The sequence below is a fragment of the Cryptococcus neoformans genome, chromosome 5 (assembly GCF_000149385.1).
Source record: "Cryptococcus neoformans var. neoformans B-3501A chromosome 5, whole genome shotgun sequence".
NCBI classification, from domain to species: Eukaryota; Fungi; Basidiomycota; class Tremellomycetes; order Tremellales; family Cryptococcaceae; genus Cryptococcus; species Cryptococcus deneoformans.
The window spans coordinates 301,008-318,253 of record NC_009181.1 but is presented as its reverse complement, the minus strand read 5'-3'; the positions used below and the strand labels follow the sequence as shown (position 1 = coordinate 318,253).

Genomic DNA, 17,246 nt, shown 5'->3' with positions numbered 1-17,246 from the left:
GGTTGCTCAGGACGGATATTACAGACTGGTTGAGATTGATTTTGGGTTAATTGTTCGTCGTTGCCTCCTGATGATCCTGCGGTTCGCGTCGCGTTGGACAATGTAATGTAGTTTATTGCAACCCCCATTTAGGGATCGTGCCTGGCAGAATTTCAAGACCACTTCCTACACAGATGTATTTTGGCGCTCTCTATACAACTCCTCTTCCAAAAGTATACTTCCGCCTTCCTTCAAAATGGCACAGAAGAAGGACTCTCAAGTATCCAAAGATAAATCCTCCAAAAAGACGCAAAACGAGAGCTCATCAACAGCTCCCAGACCAGCCCCAGCCTTCACATCGACTCTCCAAAACGATGAGACCGACTTTCCTCGAGGCGGCGGTTCCAGTTTGACAGCGTTCGAATTCAAACAAGTCAGAGAAGAAGGAAGAAGAGAAGCTGAAAATGAGGCCAAGCACCAGGCTTCCAAGGGCGAGAAGAGAAAAAGGCAGATGAGCGACAGACAAGCCAAGAGGTTGAAGAAGAACGAAGATGCGAAGAAGAAGGAGGAGCGGGATAAGGACAATATTCGTGAGTATTTCGTGGCGTTCTTCTGTAGTATGGTATGCTGACCTTGTGCAGGTGTCGAGATCCTCAATTACAAGGTTCATTCTTTTTCTCAAAAAGCTTCGTAGATATAAGTCACTGACGAACACTTAGCGATTAGTCCCTGGCACTCACGTCCTCGCTCGTGTCCACACTATTTTGCCTCTCCATCTTATTCTTTCCCTTCCCAATAACCTTCTCGCTCACGTACCTATCACCGAGATCTCTAACACGTTAACCCAGCTTCTCACTGCCGAAGAAGCCATGGCTGTGGACGAAGGTGAAGAAGAATCCGACGACGAGTCTTCCGCACCCGACCTTGCTCAGCTGTTTGTTCCTGGACAATATGTCCATGCAAAGGTTCTTACTCTTTACCCGACCGCTAGTCAGTCATTCATCTCTCAATACCCTATCACGGAGACCACCAAACTCGCTTCTCGTGTGGAATTGACTCTCATCCCTGAAAAAGTCAACTCAGAGGTTGCTAAAAAGGATCTCGAGACCGGCTACTTCCTGGTAGGTGAAGTTAAATCTGAGGAAGACAAGGGATGGATAGTGGGTGTTGGCTTGAATACTCAGGGCGGATCTTCCGTTGAAGGTTTCGTTTCTAAAGACGAAGTGGCCAAATTTGTCCCCGCCCAGGCCCTCATCCCCGGTCAACTCCTTCCCGCCACCATCTCTTCTATTGCGGCTGGAGGCCGTGTTGCCCACCTTTCCTTGAACCAGCAAGATATCACTCGTTCACAGATCAGCGAAGTGTCCACTGTCGGTTCTATCGTTCCTGGCCACTCAGTAAATGCTTTGATCACCGCGGTGGTTCCTTCTGGTTTGAATGTCAAAGTTGCTGGTTTCTTCGACGGTACTATCGACCTTGCTCATCTTCCTCTTGGAGAAGATGACATTGAGAACAAGTACAAGATCGGTAAGAAGATCCGCGCTCGAGTCATATATGATAATCTCGCCGCCAATCCCCATTCTTTCGCTCTTTCAGCCCTTCCTCATGTCTTGAACTTTACCAGCCCTACCCAAGAGGGCGACAATACTCCTCTCGAACTCGCTATCCCCATCGGTAAAGTGTATCAAAGCGTTAAGGTCACTAGGGTTTTAAATGACTGGGGTGTCATGGTCAGGACTCAGGATGGTTTGGAAGGCTTTGTCCATATCAGCCACTTGGCCGATGAGCGTATCCCTGTGCTTTCTAACGCCACCCCTCAATTCAAAGCCGGTACCCTGCACCGAGCTCGTGTCATTGGTCACTCTCCCATGGATGGTGTGCTTCTCCTCTCATTTGAACAATCTGTCCTTTCTCAACTTTTCATGCAAGTCGACGAGCTCAAGGTCGGTCAGCAATTGAAGGGTACTATTCGTCGATTAACCGATAAGATGTTGTTCGTCAACGTCCATGGCAATGTCGATGGTATCGTTCACCCCACTCATTACGCCGACATCAGATTGAAACACCCCCAAAAAAGGTTTAAGCCAGAAGGTTCTGTCAAGGCTCGTGTTCTCTACCTCGAGCCCACCAGGAACAGAGTTGTCTTAACTTTGAAAAAGACCTTCCTCGAGTCAGATTTGGCAGTCCCTCAGGGCTTTGAAGATCTGAAGGTTGGAGAAGTAACCCTTGGATCCGTGTTGAAAATCGTCGATAAGGGTGTCATTGTAGAGTTGTTCGCTGGTTTGAAGGCCTTCATGCCCCATTCAGAGTGCAGGTACGTCTACCTTGTACATTCAAACTACAAATGCTGATATTTTTTCTGTAGTCAAACTCACATCAAAAATCTTTCTGAGGCGTTCTACATTGGCAAGCCCCTCACCGTCCGTGTCATCACCGTGGACGCCTCTGCTTCTCGGATTGTTGTCTCTGCCAAGCAAGCTGCTCCTACTGCACCCGCAACTGCTGCTGAGAAGCTTGAGGTTGGCGAGGCCGTCTCTGGTACCGTCTCTCAAGTTCACACTGAGCAAGTCGTCGTGAAGCTTGATGGCAACGGTTTGACTGCATTGTTGAGTTTAAGCAACTTGAGTAACCAGAGGCATACAGGCATTGAGGAGCTCCGAAGAAGTCTCAAGGAAGGGGAGAAGATTGATGACTTGGTTGTCGTGTCCAAGAATCCCGTCTCTGGTTTGATCATTGTTAACATCAAGAAGACTATTACTGCGAAGAAGGAGAAGGCGAAGAAGGAGGACAAAGCTCCGTCTGGTATTTCGGCGCATGTCAAGGCTATTGATGCAATTGAAGTTGGGCAGATCATCACCGGAACCGTTCAAGAACAAACTTCTCAGGGATACATGGTCCAGCTTCCCAACAACCTTCGTGGCCGTGTCCACCCCTGCGACTCCTCTGACTACCTCGTCCTCGCCGCCGGCCATGGCCCTCTCACAGTTGGCGAAGAGGTCAAGTGTTATGTGCTTGATGTCAATAGGTCTAAGCGCGCCATTGACCTCTCTACACGTCTTTCTCGAGTGCAAGGCAAGGAAAACGTAGTTGACAGGGAAATCAACACCGTGGATGACTTAAAAGAAGGTGAGAGCGTTAGAGGTTTGGTCAAGAACATTGCTGGACACGGAGTCTTTGTTTCTTTGGGAAGGAATGTTACCGCGAGAATCATGATCAAGGAACTCTTCGATGAAGTAAGCTAATACTGCTGTATTTCAAAATGTTGTACTAACGATTTAAACAGTATGTCAAGGATTGGAAATCTCGTTTCGAAATCAACCAACTCGTCTCTGGCAAGATTCTTTCCATCAATCCCGGATCCAACTCTATCGAGATGACCCTCCGTAAAAACCCTTCAAAATCTGCGAAGAAGACCGCTTTGCTTTCTCTTTCCGATTTTGAAGAGGGTCAAAAAGTCGTTGCTGTTGTAAGGAAGGTCGAAGCTTATGGGATGTTTTTAAAGATCGAAGGTTCAAACGTTAGTGGATTGTGCCATAAGAGTGAAATCACAGACAACAGGAAGGCGGATGTTGCACAGGCCCTCAAGGGCTTCAGAGAGGGTGATCAGGTGAAGGCTAAGATTGTCTCTATTGATACGGAGAAGGGAAAGATCTCGTTCGGCATCAAGGCGAGCTATTTTGGTGAAGAGTTCGAAGGTGGAGAGAAGAGCGAAGACGAAGATGATGAGGCCGACGAAGAGAATGATGAGCAGTTCAATGAAGGGGATCAAGAGATGGAAAGTGACGCCGGAGAATCGGGAGAAGGACAGGAACATGAGGATGAGGAGTCACTGGAAATTGATGGAGGAGAAGAAGAGGCAACGTCCGACGAAGAAGATAACGCCCCCCAGAACTTTAAGCCCGCTCCTAAAACTGCTTTGAACCTTGGTGCCGGTTTCGATTGGACCGGTGAAGCTCCCGCTGCTGCCCCTGAATCAGACGATGAGTCTGATTCTGATGAAGAGGCTGTTGCTCCTGCCAAAGCCAAGGGCAAATCAAAAGCTGTTGACCTTACTGCTACCGCTCCTTCTTCTAGGCCTTCATCCACAGGAGAATATGAGCGTGCTCTCCTTGCTTCCCCCAATTCCTCCTTCCTCTGGATTCAGTACATGTCTTTCCACCTTCAGCTTCATGAGATTGAGAAAGCAAGGAAAATTGGCAGGCAAGCTTTGGAGAAAATCTCGTACCGAGAAGAAGAGGAGAAACTGAATGTTTGGATGGCCCTGATCAATTTGGAGATCGCTTTCGGGACCGTGTCTGCAACTGAGAAGGTATTCGAAGAGGCGGCTCAATATAACGATAAACGGACGGTGTACATGCGATATGCTGAGGCTTTGCAAGTAGCCGGAAAGGATGAAGTGAGTAGCATATCTTATCATAATCTTCTATGTACCCTAGTTAACCATGTATAGGCGCTTGAGGAACTCTTCAAGAAGATTGTCAAGAAGTTCTCTGCCTACCCTGAATCCTGGACTCGTTTTGCTGAATTCTACCTCAACAAAGGTGATGTAGAAGCGGCTCGAGCACTTTTACCAAGGAGCATGAAGTCGCTCGACAAGTCTAAGCGTGAGTGATTTTTTTTTCGAAAGAAATTGGGAACTTAATTGCTTGCAGATGTCGAGACCATCGAAAAAATGGCCCTCCTCGAATTCAAGCAAGGTGACGCAGAGCGAGGCAAGACTCTTTTCGAAGGGCTTGTTGACAGATTCCCCAAACGTCTCGATCTCTGGGGTGTCTATATCGATCAAGTTGCTAAAGTGGGAGATATCCAAGGTGTGAGAGGCTTGATGGACAGAGCTCTTGAGCAAAAGTTGACTAGCAAGAAAGCCAAGTAAGTATCCCCCCACGATATTGAAGATTGGATGTTAATGATAGCGCAGGTTCCTGTTCAAGAAGTGGTTGACTATCGAACAGAGAATAGGCGATGCGGCTGGTCAAGACAAGGCGAAAACAAGGGCGAGAGAGTGGGTCGAAGCTAATGCCAAGAAGCCTGCCCAAGATGAGGAAGAAGATAGTAATGATGAGGAATAACCACTGATGTTGAATAGATTCATTGATATTGCTTTTCATTTCCGGCATGTACAGTGATATGTTGATAGCTTCAATCTCTTCTTTTCAACTTGCACTATTTGTCTATGATACGAAGAGTCTATTTGTGGAAGAATGAAGAAGTGATACTATAAGCAACGAAGAACCTGCAATTGTATCTAACTCTCAAAATACAAGAAAGTAGAGCGCCGAGAAAACTATAAAAGCCCTCATGGTGTAGTGGTAACACGAAGGTCTCATATGAATTTGGCTCTTCGGTCAGCTCGTAATCCTCAGCTCTGAGTTCGATTCTCAGTGAGGGCATTTTAAATTTTTCTTTTTGACAGACTATTGACCAGATGAAACTTCCCTTTTTTCAAAAGTCCGCCAATAACCAAATCAATCGAAAGCAAACATGCCTATGTCGCCCTTCTTAACTTACTTGTTGCAATGATAAGATATAAATCAATCAGTTATTGGTAAAACGAAACATCTGTTGGAAAACTGATTTTTTACCGTCAACAAACTACTCATGACGTTGTAACTCTTCCCTCTCCGGTTCTGGATTCCGGCATTTTTATCTACTACTGCGACGGGGCGGGGTCATGCGATCGCCCGCGCCTCACGCATGATGGCGATTCGATTCAGTATCTCGGTTGCTCTTCTTTCATTTCTGTTTGTCTGTGTACTATCTCTGCTTACTGCGCATAGCGTCTGAATGTATGCATAATCAGGATCAAACGAAAGAGGAGAGAAGAATGGTGGGCCACATTTAAATATTGGACCGGAATCATTGGTGGGGCTTTGATATGGTTCGAGGTTGAACTGGCCAGAGCTGTCATGGATGGACTCGAGGGCGGCTGGACAACCCTGTGTCTTTCTGTAAGCTAGTGATACCAAAAATCGAGATACGGTTAAGCGGCGTGTGTTATAGGGTTGAATAACTCTCCTCTCAGCCATTTCCGGCCCGGTGATACCCATTATAACATTACATGTCCTCGTCATCCTGCTTACACAATTTTATTGTTTGCTTAAAAATTCCATACAATAAATCCTAGAATACCAATAGATGCAATGGGCGCCTACTATAATGGCACTGACGCTTTGTAGATCGCTAAAAGCATTCACAAGGGAAAATATGGAATCGTTTGAACGAATGACCACCGCCCAACAAGACCTTTGTTTCACGATGATAATGACAGTGTCATGGACTTTGTTGAGGCATGCTTTATGCCAGTATTACTATACTGTATGTCACAAAAGTCGATAGGAGATTTCCATACAACTGGGGAACATAACTATTAATAATTCAACAACCAAGACAAATGAAAAGTTGTTGTTACATGTATTTTAAAAGTCCGGAAGATCTCCCTGCAGATACTCCGCATCGAGCATTGCCTCGTATTCTTCCACTGTCATATCTCGTCTTGGCTTTTTACTAGCTGGTTCATCGTCAGGTGCCTCTTGCGGTAGTTGTTGAGTTGCACCTATTGGGCTAAGAACAAGAGCCGTGGAAGACACGGCTGGATTCGCAACGGAAGATCCTTGATTATCTCGCTCTTTGACGTTGTTCTCGCCATCCTTGATAAACTCCAATACATTGTCCAGCTCTAACGCCCCCCTCTGACCCCACTCCACAACATCTGGTTTGAATTCATTCTCAAAATACAGTCAGCATGTGTATAATCCTCGCTAACCATCAATTCATGAAATCGCTACTTACATACATATGCACTCCAATACGATTTAATTCTTCTGGCTCATACGAGTCAGCTATTAACTTGAATGCGCCCATGACATGAGGTGTGTGGTCCTTGAAGTTTTTCCTGATATACAAATATGCCTGTAAACAATCAGTACTGATTCTGATATTATCAAAGAAGTCTCCTACCTGACTCGGTCGGACCGATACCCCTTTCTGTATTGCGCGACATGTCCCGTCTGAACGTTCTATTATTGGTCTGAGGTACATAGTATCAGCATGCTTGAAGAGCATTTCGATGGCCGATACGATATATCTGTACTTACACCCTAAATTTCCCAGATGAGCAACCGCATTGGAAGGTTGTTATGGAGTGAAATACTCACTTGGATCCCAAAATTCCCACCCACGGCTGAGAACTCCCCACTGCAACCGTAGCTGTGACCTGATCTTTCCCTAGTCTTCTACCTCTCTTCTTATTCCAGCTGCCCTGGTCACCATCGGGAAGATCCTCCAATTCTCTTCGAGCTTCTTTCGTCTCTTCCTCTCCTAAAATATTTCCCAGCATGAGGGCGTGCTTGAGGCTGTTTATATGCACGTAGGCCTGGGCTAATGATAATGATTCCAAATGACTGAATCCCAGCCTCATGCAAATTGTATAGGCCCAAGCTGTCTTGACAGGCGCTCGATTTGTGATGACTCTGATGCCTTGAAGTTGCTGTAGCGAAGTCAGGACATAATGACGTTGGACTAACTCTCTGGAAACATTTACCTCACGTTCAGTCATGAATTGGAAGCTAATGTCAATAGGAGTGTCCTCCTCTGCTTCGTCTTTCTTGAGGGGCTGTAATAAGTCGCTATCTCTGCCCCTCTTTTTGCTGATCGGCTCCCCTGAGGCAAGGCCTTTAATCGCATTATTGATCACCTTCCTCGTCTCCTTGTCGTCTATCAAGCCAGCCACCTTGGCCGGCGTCATTTTCGAAAGAAGTTCTATGGTACTGTGTGTTTTGTAACTGGACCCCATCGATCAGCTAGATACTTGGTTTAAACCGGACAAAAGGGTCAGATCATACATTTTTGCGGCAAGACCCATAGCGACTCTCATATCCACCCCTCTAGAAGACAGTACTTTGAGCCACTCTTGAAGGCTCAACTTGCTATTTGGAGAGGGCAAGCTGCTGCTGGCCTGTGGGGGCATTGTCGATAAGTCAAAGCTATCGAATAAATTATCTGGACTATAACAAATCTGTTTTTAGAAGTCGATATCCAGAAGAATCGAGCTCACCTCCACCAGGGGTGACGTCACCCATAGCGGCGGGAGGTACCGGCACCATAGCAATGAGAACCTCTCCAAAGGTATATTGGGATCTTCAGTATGCATACGTGGCAGCAATGGCTGATATATTGTGCATAGCCTTACACAGTCCCCAAGACTGAATGGCTGGGCCAAGGGAGATATGACACCGTGCTTCTCCAGCGCATGGTTGTTATGTATTTGACGCGCTCGCCGAACCCGCCCAAGTCCCCCAAGTCCGTCGGCACCCCAAAGTGCGCTCTCCGGCAATCAGCTGCCCGGGCCCGAGCGGATAGTTTCTACGCTCCTCTGATCTTCGCTTTACTTCTTGTGCAACTTTGGTTTGCCCCATTCTACTCCTGTATTCCATCATAAACCAGAAAGGTCTCGATACTGAATCGAACCACCTAAAAGACCTGAAAGTATAGCGATATTGTAGCATTCAGCCGTTCACCAACCATCGAAGCAAGCACAGCCCACTACGTATCATGGCCATTAATCCTCGTAAGACTCTGATACTTATTTGCGATGTGCAAGAGCGCTTCAGTGAGTGTTGTATCCTACTGATCTAAACCCTTTAATGGTGATATCTGATTGCGATTTATGTCAAGGGTCCGCCATCTACGGCTTTGATGCTATGACCTCCTCTATCTGCAAGTTGGTCAAAGCTACTCGGGTAAGTTCACCTCAGATCGGTGCTGCCAACAACTATTATAAATCGAGACGGCTGCTTAAAGGCATAGCAGGTACTGGAGGTTCCAACCTTTGTGACAGAGCAAAATCCCAAGGGTAGGCTCGAAACAGGAGGCATATAACTGAGTATCTAACTCTTCGACTTGAATTGCAGCTCTTGGGTCAACCGTAGAGGAAATTACGTCGCTTTTAGACAGGAAGGACCTCAACCAAGGAGTTATTGCCAAGACCAAAGTGAGCCATCGAGTTTGTGAAAGTTATTCCAGTCCTCAACTACGTTCTTCTAGTTTTCCATGGTGACTGAAGACACCATAGAAGCAATCGATTTCAGCAAGTACAACTGCTTCATACTCACAGGGATCGAGGTGAGACAAACAAGCTACCGCACCTTCATGTACTCCTGCAAATGTGCTGACTGCGACAACAGTCACATATCTGTGTGCTGCAGACCGCCTTAGATCTATTGCAATACCGAACCAAACCAAAAGTGTATCTCGCAGCTGATGCTGTGTCGTCATGTAACAAAGAAGAGGTGCCCATAGCCCTTCGATACTTGCAACAACAAGGAGTGGAAGTGACTTCAAGTGAATCGCTTATCTACAGATTACTCGGTAAATGCCATGATGGACCGTCATTATTTGCACAAGCTAATGCCAGCCCATCAGGAGACGCTAAAGAGCCCACTTTCAAGTATATTGCAAAATTAACGAAGGAAGAAAAGGAAAACACGACGCATAATCTCCAAGTTCTACAACCTTTTTAGACAGTATAGGCGGCTTTGGAATCAATAGGTCTTCCATCCCGGTACTCGTTCCCGAAAGTTCATCGTGGTGCCGCTTGGCTTTCCAAAACAATACAAGCAGATGTAAGGCCTCCCATTGAGTGCCTTTTGAATCCAAAGGGGCTTTTGGACAAGAAAGAGTGCAAAAATCCACCAAAGACAGTCTTGCGAGGTAAAGCTTGATAGCGAAAGGCAAGACGAAATATGAATGTAGAGAAAGAAACATTTATATTCATGCGTCTTCGTAAGATATGCTATAATTCATGCTACAAACCTTTTTCGGAGCTGGTTGAGATGCTTAGAGCTCGTCATGCCCCATTTGCTTCTTCATATCAGCCCAGTCTAACCATTCATCAGCTCCACCCATGGCTTCTTGGGCCATCCCATTGTCGTAATCAAAGTCGTCAGAAGGAACGCCATCTTCGTCAAGAGGGCCCATGGCAGTTGGAGGGGCAGGTCGGACATCAACTTGAGGCTGTGCAGAAAGGGATACACCAAGGCTCTTCCGGAGGAGGGCTTCTACGCGCTCAAAGTAGCTATATATTGAACAAGGCGATGAGCGTCGCCTTAGAGCAATCCAGGTGTAGCAGACTCACCTAGTGGGGTCAGCAACACTGAAGCCACTCCTGACCAGGGTGGTGTCCAACAACACCCTGACAGTTTCAGTCAATTCCTCTTCTTCGTCGCTCTTCTTCAACGCATCCTCGTCCTCCTCATCTGTCGTAGGCAACTCTAAAACCTTTTCCAAGAGGCCTTCAATGAGAGGTGATTTCGGGTTGATCTCGAGCACCTTGGGTAAGTTCTTCATAACTTGGAACATAGGGTCGTCATGAGCCTCAGCCTGAGCCGCCATAATTCGCTGCATGTTGGCAGACCAGCCCATATGGTCGACGACGACGGTACAGGGTGAGGTGACTAGCCGGTTGGTGAGGACAACTTTGAAACTGTTAGTGATGAAAGCTAGGAGAGATAAAAGCCATGTACTTACCGTCACTGATCTGACCTTTCAGATCCTTCTTCAACCAATCGACAAGGGGTTTGAAAGCAATTTTTTGGGCCTCCAGTTCCTTCTTCTCGGCCTCGTGTTCATTCTCATCACCATACTTCAGGCCTTTCTTTGAAACATCTTGAGTCCTCATTCCCCTGCGAAAAGTATAAGCTTGAAATTCACCTAGTCAACAAGATCACTGACATGAAGTTGCCCAAAGCACCCATCATAGGCTCATCGGAAGGGAGGTTCAAGAGCAGGACCTCGTACCCTCGAGCAATGAGCTTCTCGACGAATGGCGATCGCTTCAAATCATCAATCTTCTCCCCGACACCCGCCATATAGTAGATCTAACCTTTGAGTCAGACTGTGTTCAAGTTGAAGTTTGAGGACTCTCACCTGAGTCTGGCCCTCTTTCCTATTCTCCACATACTCCTCCAAGCTCGTGTAGTTGGTCCTGGTGCTCTCAAATCTCAAGAGTTTGGCAAGCTTGACATGGTCCTTTTTACTCTCCAGTACTCCCAAGCGGAAGGCGTTTCCATAAAGCTGAGAGATTTCTTCGTACTTCTTGGGCTGTTCGGTGGCGATGCGGGTGAAGAGGTCGATAGCCTTTCGGACGAGGATTCGCTGAAGTTGCGAGAGGAAACGAGTGTTCTGAAGGGTTTCTCGGGATACATTGAGGCTATCAAGGAATTAGTACAGTAATGAGTAAGCTATGTATAGGGCTCACGGAAGATCATCAGCTACAAGATATAATGTCAGTAAATTACGAGACCTCATCAAAGCAGCCAGGACTTACCATCCACGACCACCTTCAAGAAGCTCAGCCATCTTGGCATGAATTCTTCACCCAAGTCATCTGTAATGAAGACCCTCTTTACCATCAACCTAACGTTATTGATGCCACTAGTAATCTTCTGCCAAAAGTCCTTGGGAAGCTGGGATGGGATGTACATAATGGCGCGGAATGAGACACCATCGCCAGTATCACCCTTGAAATGAGACCAACCCAAAGTCTCAGCTTGAGGGTCTTTGGCGAGAGCCGTGAAGAAGTCCCGGTATTCGGTCTCCTCAACTTCCTTGGGCTCCCTGCATAGGCATCAGCTTCAGAAGCAGACAGATATGGAAATTTTGGGAGTAAACTTGCCTCATCCAAATAGGAGGCTTATCATTGACGCGGACCCATTGCTCTTCTGTTACAGTCTCGAACTTTTGCTCGTTCTCGTCAACGATCGCATCTTCGTCGTCAAATTCATCTTCAGATTCGATGGGAACCTGGGATGTTTTCTTTTCCTTGATATAAATGGGGAAAGTAGTGGAAAAGGCAGAGTGCTTCTCACTATAGCAAGTCAGTCCGGTACTGAAGTGATGCAAAGTGATTTCAACTCACATCAAACCTTTGAGCTTGGTAACAGACAACCACTCCTTCTCTTCCTCCTCAATTGTGAGCACAATCTCGGTGCCCCGACCCAAAGTGTTTCCGCGAGGGTCTGGGAAAATCTCAAATGAATCCCCGGAGGAAGATGAGACAAAAGTGTGTTGGACGGGATTGGGGTTCTCTTTGGTCGCAGGAGGAAGAGAAGAGACGCGGACTGTGGAAGAGACAAGGAAACAGCTGTAGAAACCAAGACCTATTGGGAGATCAGCCATAAACAGTGCAAATATGCAAGCGAGACCAACCGAACTGTCCGATCAAATTCCCATCTACACCCCCAGCATCAGCTCGCTTCAAAAACTCGCTCGTTCCACTTCTTGCAATTGTTCCCAAGTTCTTCTCCAGTTCATGTTCAGTCATACCGATACCGGTATCTTTGATGATAATTTGTCCAGTCTTGCCGGCACTTCCTTCGTCCAATACTACTTCAATAGTGATGTTTCCTTCACCCGCAGACATGACAGATCGATCGGTGAGTGCAGTAAGTCGAAGTTTCTCGAGGGCATCGTTGGCGTTTGAAAGAAGTTCCCGAAGGAAGACATCTTTGTGGGAGTAGAGAGAATGGATAACTAGAGATCTCAGACGAGTAATATCAGACTAATACAGAGCAGCCACTCAGACATCAGCCCCATAGTATAAGAATTATCTAGCAGACCTGTTGACCTACCTCGTACTTGAATGTCTTGACTTCCTGCCCGCAAACCACGGAAAGACCCGCGATGCAGGCAAGCACGACAGAGAACAGCCTAGGCAGCCTCATTTTGGCCGATAAATAGTGAATTACGATGCAGATGGACAAGCAAGAAACAGAAAAGAATGTCCCAACAAGTATAACAAGTTTATGAGACCGACCGTACGACCGACCGCCCGACGACTATCATCTCGTCGACGCGAATTACTCAACAAACGCGTCGAAGATTCCAGAACTGGTGACGTGGAGGACCAGGACCATCTTTACGTAACGACTTTCTATTATATTATGACTACGGACGCCCAGTGGTTTCGCTTTTTAGGCTGACGGATGGCACATCTCGTGTTCATTTTATCAGCAGCAACTCAAATTTCTCACCACGGCCACTATCGCACATCTTGCTACCCCTTCAATCCTCACGCGTTGTCATATTCATTATTTGGAAGCTTACACACATCATGATTCAGTTGTACCACACTGCACTGCGATTAGGCCAAGGCTCCGCCCATTCCTCACCAACTCGGCTTATATACGACCGCCCGATCTAGAAAGCTTTTGACTGACATTTCATCACCTTATTCTCGTCTAAATTTATCTTTGCACTCTACTCCCAAACGCTCAACAGCATAGCATTGACATTCTGAACAGGCTTTACAGTTCCTAACGGTCCCTCATCGTCATTTCACTATTTCAATCCTTAATCATGGGTTTCCGCGGATTTCTCGCAACCCTCTTCTGTGGTGCGCTTGCCATTTGCCATCTCTTTGTGATCCTTCTAACACCTACAACTAGTCTCCGTGGTCAGGATTGATACCGGATATACACCTAGAACCAAGGACTTCTTCTCCAGCCACACTACCACCATCTCTCCCAACTCATCTATTTCTACATCACAGAGCAACAAGCGCATTCAAAAGTTTTCCGATAAGGCATCCGCTCGTACTCGTGTCCTTCAGGAATTCATAACCTCCGAAATGACTTACGTTAATCTCCTCCAAGAATTCGACCATGTTTACATTCATACCGCTTATGAACCTCTTACCTCCAACTTTGGGAGCAAGGCCTCACCAGAAGTCACTTTAGGCACAATTCTAACTGCTGAGGAGCGAAAGACCATGTTCAGAGGACTTCAAGAGATTCTCAAACTTCATAGCCAACACATTCTTCCTCAGCTAATTGTCGCCACTAAAAGCGTCCAACAAAGCGACGGCCTCGAAGGCGACCGATCCACTGAAGCTGCGATGAACATTTGTAAAGTTATCTGCGAATTTTCTGAATGGTTTAAACTGTACTCGTCATACAGCTCGACTTGTGACAATGCGACTACTAAACTCACTCAATGGATCAGCGGCGCCGGGATCACCAAGCAGGACAAGGCCCGCGTACAAGCATATCTGGCAAAATGTAAGGCAAACAGGAGACACTCTCAACTGGACATGACTGGCTACCTTCTCCTTCCGGTCCAGCGCCTTACTCGATACAAGATGCTAGTGAATCTCTCTCGCGCATTTCGTTACATTAGCTTCTGCTGACATTCTCTCGCAGCTGGAGCAACTCGAAAAATTCACTCCGCCCGCACCAGCCGGAACCCACGATTATGTCAGCGAGGCCCTTGCGCGTATTTCCATTGTTCTCGTCTACGTTAATGATTATAAACGCAGCCTCGACTCTCGCTCTCGCCTCTGCCATTGGGCGGACCATATCTCCGTCGTTGGCCCCTCGTCCCTAGTCCAGCCTCACCGTGTCTTGATCCGGGAAGGCCCTGTCAATTTCATTGCCCGTGGAGCATTGATAAAAGCTCCTCAGGGGATTCGTAAGCCTAGCAAGCACTTGTCAAGAGATATTGCCACGGTAGATAAGATGTGCATGGCAGTGCTGTGTCATGATTTATTAGTGTTGGCGGATAGCGCAACGGAAAGATATAAAGGCAAGTTGGGATTGGTAGATGTCGTGAGATTAAGTGCAATGGGAGAGGCAAGGGTTGAATGGAGGAATGTAGTTGTGTTTGAGGCGTATGATGTGAGCAGTTTGTTCGCTCTAAAACAGACGGAGTATCTCTGACAGTAGGTTCAGGTCTCGTACTACCTGCAAGTCGATAATCAGATTGTCGCCGAAGGTTGGGTGCAAGCTATCAACCATTGTAGACGGAAATAACGACCCAGTTGCGATTTTAACACTCACGGTATGGCTCAAGGGCTTCGAGTACTCTTGATACCCTGGCTTTTCAGATTAATACCATCAGATCCTTTCCTGAATTTCGGTACTCATGTTATGACTGCCCTTTTCGCTTGTTGTTTATTCTACTATTGACCCCCTGTCGAATTTTTGTATGATATGCATAGATGTCACTAATGTGCTGCTCGAAAGCAATATATGATTTGTCCAGCTCAACATGACTGTGAATACTACACGTCTGTTAGTAAAACAATTTGCAAATAATATGGGATACAGATTTGTGAAAAAATTATGCTTACCAACTAAATAATAAATAATAACTTAATGCATCGGGATCTACCCTCGAATTCAATATGGCCATGGACTAATACCCAGGTCGGTGAGTTGCACCACCAGCGTTGACACCAGGCACCTTATGGTCAGCTGGATTGGCTGATGACTCGTAGATGATAACGCCCGGTCGATTGGGCAGCGGCTTCCAAGATCCTCTCAAACCGATGTAATAGACTTTGGTTGTCTCCTCGTCATCATCAGCGGTATTACCGGGGAAGAAGATTGTAAGAGAAGTAAGACCGTTAAACTTGGCTGCTCTTCAGAAGAGTGTCAGCTTTTGTGAATTCATTACACAAAGCAAGGCTCACTTGACTTGATATTCGACGCCTTCTTTTCTTGGGACAACATCAAAGGACTGGGTTGGAGAAGATGATGACGCGTCACTAAAGTCCAAGCCTGGGTTATCTCTAAACTACACTCTTTTGTTAGCTGGAGGAAATGTGGATGGTGAAGAAATTCACAAGGTGCATCTCGCTTGGAGTATGGCCACCAGGTCCCGACTTGAGAGTGATAGATCGGAGAGAGACTGAAGATGTGAAGGGGACTGTGTAAAGTATCAGTTCCACGAACAAGTAAGAAGTTGATGACACATACTCTTAATAATAAGCTCATCATCTATCTCGCTTTCTAGCCACTGTGCACGAAATGTAAACATTTCTTTCACAGCAATTATCAAATAGCAATGCGTACGATCGTGTCATCTTCTTTCATATCCCAGCTCCTTGGCATTCAATCAGCACATATCCGTTGGGTATTGAGTAGTTACTCACTTGGTCACCTTTCTTCCGGCTTCGCCTCCTCCCTCAGCATTAAGCGCCATCACATTAGGAAGGTCAATCTGAGTATAGAGCGAGTCAAGAGGGGATGATTCAAGAGGAACGTCGTGCGAATGACCGTCATGCCCATGGTCATGATCGTGGGCTTCGTGTGAGCAGGACATTGTATTTGAGAAGCTCGAATTGCTCGGATTTTGACACCAACTCAATGCTATGGAGTACTGTGGAAACGTATAAAGAAGTCGAGATGGACTGGCCGGTTATGGCGAGAGGAGGTTGGTAAAAGTGGAGGTACTGCCTTGGCCATGTGGATTTGATTCCGTTGTCACGGGATTGTCAGGCTCAGGCGTTGATTGGACTTTGCGACCGCATCTCTTCTCTCCATTTCCTCCGTTAAACACCCAAATCTCACTTCCTCGCTCCTTATTCCTCCCCCCGCAGCCCACATAGCAGTCAGTCAACATGGCCACAACACCATCTATGGACGATTACCGGGGTATGTCTTCCCTGATTCTACTGCGCCTACCAGTACTGACTTCGTCCCCCTTGTCCCACATCAATTAATTACCTTCACATTCACCTGGTGCGCGATAAAAACTGTCACCAGAGCGTATCAAGGCTCGCGAAGAACACGTTAGGGAATCATGGATCAAGGCTATGGAGGCTCGTATTGTCCGAGACGAGCTCCAAAAGTGCTACCGAGGAGAGGGTGTTAATCAGTTGCAAAACTGCAAGGTGTTGGCGGAGAAGTACGCAGCGATGATCAGGGATAACAAGGTAGGTCAAGGAATCCATGTTAAGTGGGGGAAAGGAGGCACTTGGAAGGCAGGAACATGGCTTGGAAGATATATAAGGAGTGTGCGATATGTCGTTGACAAAAGGCTGTTGGGACTTGCCTGTTTGAATGATCACTGACTCTTTGTATCACAGGTGAAGGGCTACAAGCAGGTTGATCCTGATATGTAGAAAGAGAGATAGAGACGGATACATGTATATTTACATTCGGGAATTCGAATTCTTCAGCTCTACAACTTTATTCTTATCGTCTGTCGCCTTCCTTTACAACCAGATCCAACCTACACCAGTAAAAAGTCTCACTACTCGTACGCCCAAATATGGACTAGGAATCACTGAGGGAGCCTTAAGACCCCGCTAACATAACTGACGCTACTGTCCTTTCCATTCACACATTTACTGCTTTGCTCATACCTTACAAAAACAAACTCGGGCTTAACCGGTTGATTTTTGTACACAAACTGGACGAGATTGAGGAGTACAGTAATAGGATTTCGACCGCAAATTGTATTCTAAAATGTCTTTCAGATGATGGACC

General features: G+C 46.5%; 8 protein-coding genes and 1 non-coding gene across 9 annotated transcripts in view; 5 read left to right on the top strand and 4 right to left on the bottom strand.

Moving 5' to 3' along the window:
* Window positions 1–235: 235 nt before the first annotated feature.
* On the top strand, window positions 236–5,048 carry CNBE1150 (hypothetical protein; the record flags this gene model as incomplete). Its single annotated transcript, XM_770306.1, has 8 exons — window positions 236–569; window positions 621–643; window positions 699–2,293; window positions 2,345–3,212; window positions 3,263–4,375; window positions 4,430–4,583; window positions 4,632–4,848; window positions 4,898–5,048. 8 exons carry the CDS (start codon window positions 236–238, stop codon window positions 5,046–5,048), a joined length of 4,455 nt encoding a protein of 1,484 aa, XP_775399.1.
* Window positions 5,049–5,271: 223 nt separating this feature from the next.
* Window positions 5,272–5,369, top strand: CNBEt060. Its single transcript has 2 exons — window positions 5,272–5,308; window positions 5,334–5,369. It is a non-coding gene; the product is annotated as a tRNA-Met (tRNA).
* A 1,026-nt stretch (window positions 5,370–6,395) lies between these two features.
* CNBE1140 (hypothetical protein) lies at window positions 6,396–8,081 on the bottom strand (the record flags this gene model as incomplete). The annotated part of the gene is made up of 8 exons (XM_770305.1): window positions 6,396–6,704; window positions 6,769–6,888; window positions 6,937–7,006; window positions 7,074–7,076; window positions 7,134–7,465; window positions 7,520–7,760; window positions 7,821–7,977; window positions 8,033–8,081. The coding sequence occupies 8 exons, from the start codon at window positions 8,079–8,081 to the stop codon at window positions 6,396–6,398; spliced, it is 1,281 nt and encodes a 426-aa protein (XP_775398.1).
* Window positions 8,082–8,085: 4 nt separating this feature from the next.
* Window positions 8,086–9,497, top strand: CNBE1130 (hypothetical protein; the record flags this gene model as incomplete). The annotated part of the gene is made up of 8 exons (XM_770304.1): window positions 8,086–8,103; window positions 8,162–8,295; window positions 8,481–8,587; window positions 8,653–8,717; window positions 8,788–8,830; window positions 8,889–8,968; window positions 9,022–9,099; window positions 9,162–9,497. 8 exons carry the CDS (start codon window positions 8,086–8,088, stop codon window positions 9,495–9,497), a joined length of 861 nt encoding a protein of 286 aa, XP_775397.1.
* Window positions 9,498–9,813: 316 nt separating this feature from the next.
* Window positions 9,814–12,698, bottom strand: CNBE1120 (hypothetical protein; the record flags this gene model as incomplete). Its single annotated transcript, XM_770303.1, has 11 exons — window positions 9,814–10,051; window positions 10,112–10,451; window positions 10,504–10,658; window positions 10,708–10,853; window positions 10,903–11,185; window positions 11,234–11,246; window positions 11,303–11,588; window positions 11,647–11,842; window positions 11,894–12,134; window positions 12,184–12,535; window positions 12,606–12,698. The coding sequence occupies 11 exons, from the start codon at window positions 12,696–12,698 to the stop codon at window positions 9,814–9,816; spliced, it is 2,343 nt and encodes a 780-aa protein (XP_775396.1).
* A 634-nt stretch (window positions 12,699–13,332) lies between these two features.
* Window positions 13,333–14,783, top strand: CNBE1110 (hypothetical protein; the record flags this gene model as incomplete). The annotated part of the gene is made up of 4 exons (XM_770302.1): window positions 13,333–13,369; window positions 13,422–14,119; window positions 14,175–14,648; window positions 14,703–14,783. The coding sequence occupies 4 exons, from the start codon at window positions 13,333–13,335 to the stop codon at window positions 14,781–14,783; spliced, it is 1,290 nt and encodes a 429-aa protein (XP_775395.1).
* A 385-nt stretch (window positions 14,784–15,168) lies between these two features.
* Window positions 15,169–16,077, bottom strand: CNBE1100 (hypothetical protein; the record flags this gene model as incomplete). The annotated part of the gene is made up of 6 exons (XM_770301.1): window positions 15,169–15,394; window positions 15,446–15,549; window positions 15,599–15,681; window positions 15,732–15,771; window positions 15,828–15,858; window positions 15,908–16,077. The coding sequence occupies 6 exons, from the start codon at window positions 16,075–16,077 to the stop codon at window positions 15,169–15,171; spliced, it is 654 nt and encodes a 217-aa protein (XP_775394.1).
* A 298-nt stretch (window positions 16,078–16,375) lies between these two features.
* On the top strand, window positions 16,376–16,879 carry CNBE1090 (hypothetical protein; the record flags this gene model as incomplete). The annotated part of the gene is made up of 3 exons (XM_770300.1): window positions 16,376–16,409; window positions 16,521–16,690; window positions 16,844–16,879. 3 exons carry the CDS (start codon window positions 16,376–16,378, stop codon window positions 16,877–16,879), a joined length of 240 nt encoding a protein of 79 aa, XP_775393.1.
* Window positions 16,880–17,040: 161 nt separating this feature from the next.
* The window catches only part of CNBE1080 (hypothetical protein), a gene marked incomplete at both ends in the record, with an annotated part of 1,450 nt that continues 1,244 nt past the window's right edge, over window positions 17,041–17,246 (bottom strand). Inside the window, one exon of the mRNA XM_770299.1 lies at window positions 17,041–17,220. Coding sequence (XP_775392.1) covers window positions 17,041–17,220 — 180 coding nt within the window. The remainder of the gene's footprint in view (window positions 17,221–17,246) is intronic.